Source organism: Aplosporella prunicola, assembly GCF_010093885.1.
Source record: "Aplosporella prunicola CBS 121167 unplaced genomic scaffold K452scaffold_9, whole genome shotgun sequence".
NCBI lineage: Eukaryota > Fungi > Ascomycota > Dothideomycetes > Botryosphaeriales > Aplosporellaceae > Aplosporella > Aplosporella prunicola.
In genome coordinates, this window is record NW_022983537.1 from 1 (window position 1) to 2328 (window position 2328).

At 54.1% G+C, this 2328-nt stretch overlaps 1 protein-coding gene across 1 annotated transcript; it reads left to right on the top strand.

Moving 5' to 3' along the window:
* Window positions 1–229: 229 nt before the first annotated feature.
* Window positions 230–391, top strand: K452DRAFT_225373 (uncharacterized protein; the record flags this gene model as incomplete). The annotated part of the gene is made up of 1 exon (XM_033536742.1): window positions 230–391. The coding sequence occupies one exon, from the start codon at window positions 230–232 to the stop codon at window positions 389–391; it is 162 nt and encodes a 53-aa protein (XP_033398826.1).
* Window positions 392–2328: the final 1937 nt, after the last annotated feature.

The following is a 2328-nucleotide window of genomic DNA, read 5'->3' on the forward strand; positions in this document are numbered from 1 at the left end:
TAACTTCTAGAACGCCTTCCTGAAACCGAAATCCTCACTTAATACCATGTAGCACTCGTCCACGACGATACGGTCTAACTGCCTTGTCCACCTAACCCGGTTCAAAAACGTGGTAAACTCTTCTTTAACTGCCGACTCGGGCGTAACGAACACGACGGCCGCTGCATCTGGCGGCCTTCTCGAATCCTACTCGGCGCACTAGATACCTATCTTCTTGTAACGCCGCATCATGTCCTGCCGCAACGCAATCAACGGTGTTACCACCACTGTCGTCCCGCCCGGCTCTACCTATGCTGGCAATATAAACAATACGCTCTTCCCCGAACCGGTCGGCATGACTGCGACGACGGCCTTGCTCCGGTCTGTAACGGCGTCTATTACTGCCTCTTAGATGCCTCGGAACCCGGCTACATCGTCGCGTATAAACTTCTTCAACCGGTCGCTCTTGTCTATGCTCTTTAACCGGGCCAACCTCTCCAACCGGGCGTCGTCTACCTCTGTCTCAAACGGGGCCCTCTTACTGCCAACCGGCTGGCCCTTCGAAACCGTCGACTCGAATCCTAAAAATAAATGCCATGCTTCGCTGGCGACCCTGAATCGCTGCCGCTTACTAGCTACTACACCTGCTAATTCTAACATGGCGCGTCTATACACGATCCCGGCGACGTGTGCTATATAGCCGGCCTGCTCGTCCTAGATCGAATCCTGCGGGTCGTCCTCGTTCCAATCGCTATCCTCGTCGTCCTCGTCGGGCCGGAACGCCATGTTCCCTCGCGTGTACTTGCGGCTTATAGCGATGGCGATGTCGCGGTACGCCTGAATAGTTATGGGCTGGCCTAAACCGACTGTTGTCTCGCGCTTTAACACCTTCCGCATCCGCTCCGACGTCTATTTGCTATCCTTCCCCGGGTCTATCGGCCACACGAACCCGACCATCTACCTCTTCCCATATACGGTGCGCTCGAATCGCTGCTGGAATGGCAAAACCAACTATATATACTAAACCAACAACTCGCCCACCTCGCGCGGCAAATACCGGTAGATAATCTTAACGTCGCCCTGCAACGCGTATCCTTTATAGTACCGGGTTACGAACACGACTATACCGTCTTCGATGAACACGTTGCGGCGCTCGCCCCTGGCCGTATTGCTATACCTAATGCTTAAAATCTCCGGGGCTCTTGCTGGCTGGCCGCCCGTAATATGCATCAACACCAACAACTTCTCCCTAAACGCGACGACCCGGGCCATATACGCGTCTATACCTGCCCGACTCGCGCCTGTCTCTATACGCGGATCGATAAACTTGCGGCGCAACGCTGGGTCCTTTGCGACGCGCTCCTCCATCAACCACCTCTCGCCATTTACCGGCCATTTCGTGCGGGCATCCTGCAAAAAATTCCACCCGACGCTACTATCCACCGGGTTGTCTCGCAACGTCGCCTATAGCACGGCGGGCATTTCGTTAGAACTTGTAACGAAACATAACTCCTCCCTCAAAATCCGCCGCGTCTCCCAAACCAACCTATAGACCATGCTGCGAAATTTGGGGACGGTGAACTAGATATCCTTATATAATAACTAATAGCCGATCCAATCGATGTGGCCGGCCGCCGTCGTGTTGTAATAGATCTTTAACCTATATGTCCGCAAATCTAACATCCATTGCATGGGCCCGTGGCTTCCTCTAATCATGAACCGGTTCATCATGCGTCTAACCGCCTGTAAACAACCGCCGCTTCTCTTGCTCTTGAACCCGGGTTATATTGTCCGCTACGACTGCTGCGACTATAATAATCGCTGGTACGGGAAACTGCTGCCCAATGCGCTGTCTCTGCTTCTGGGCCTTCTTCGCTGCTAGCTCGAACTGCTCTATCGCCGCCTGTTACCGGCTCCAAACTCGCTGTCCTCACCGCTGCTGCTACTGTCGGTCTCCCTTTGCGACTGCTGCTGCTGCCTGCCTGAACTGCGCCACTCGCGCCTGTTACCGGCTCGAACGATACTAGCCTGGCTATTGCTGCTGTCGCTGTCGCTGTCGCTGCTGCTGACTGCCTGTAACCCGAATTCTTCGACGGTCTGTTGCACCACTATGAACCGGGTAATCTTAATTATGGCGGATAAAATCGGTAGATACGTGTCCGGCCCTTTCTACCCGCCCTCCTCAACACCTAAAACTGCTAACGCGTAAACCAACGGCGACTCGTACTCCCGCTGCACGATCTGGTGATCTAATAACTCGATGCAAAACGCTAAACACGCCCGCTATACTGCGGATAATTTGGCCTTGTCACCTTCGTCGCTACTGCTACTGGTGTCGTCGTCGCTGCT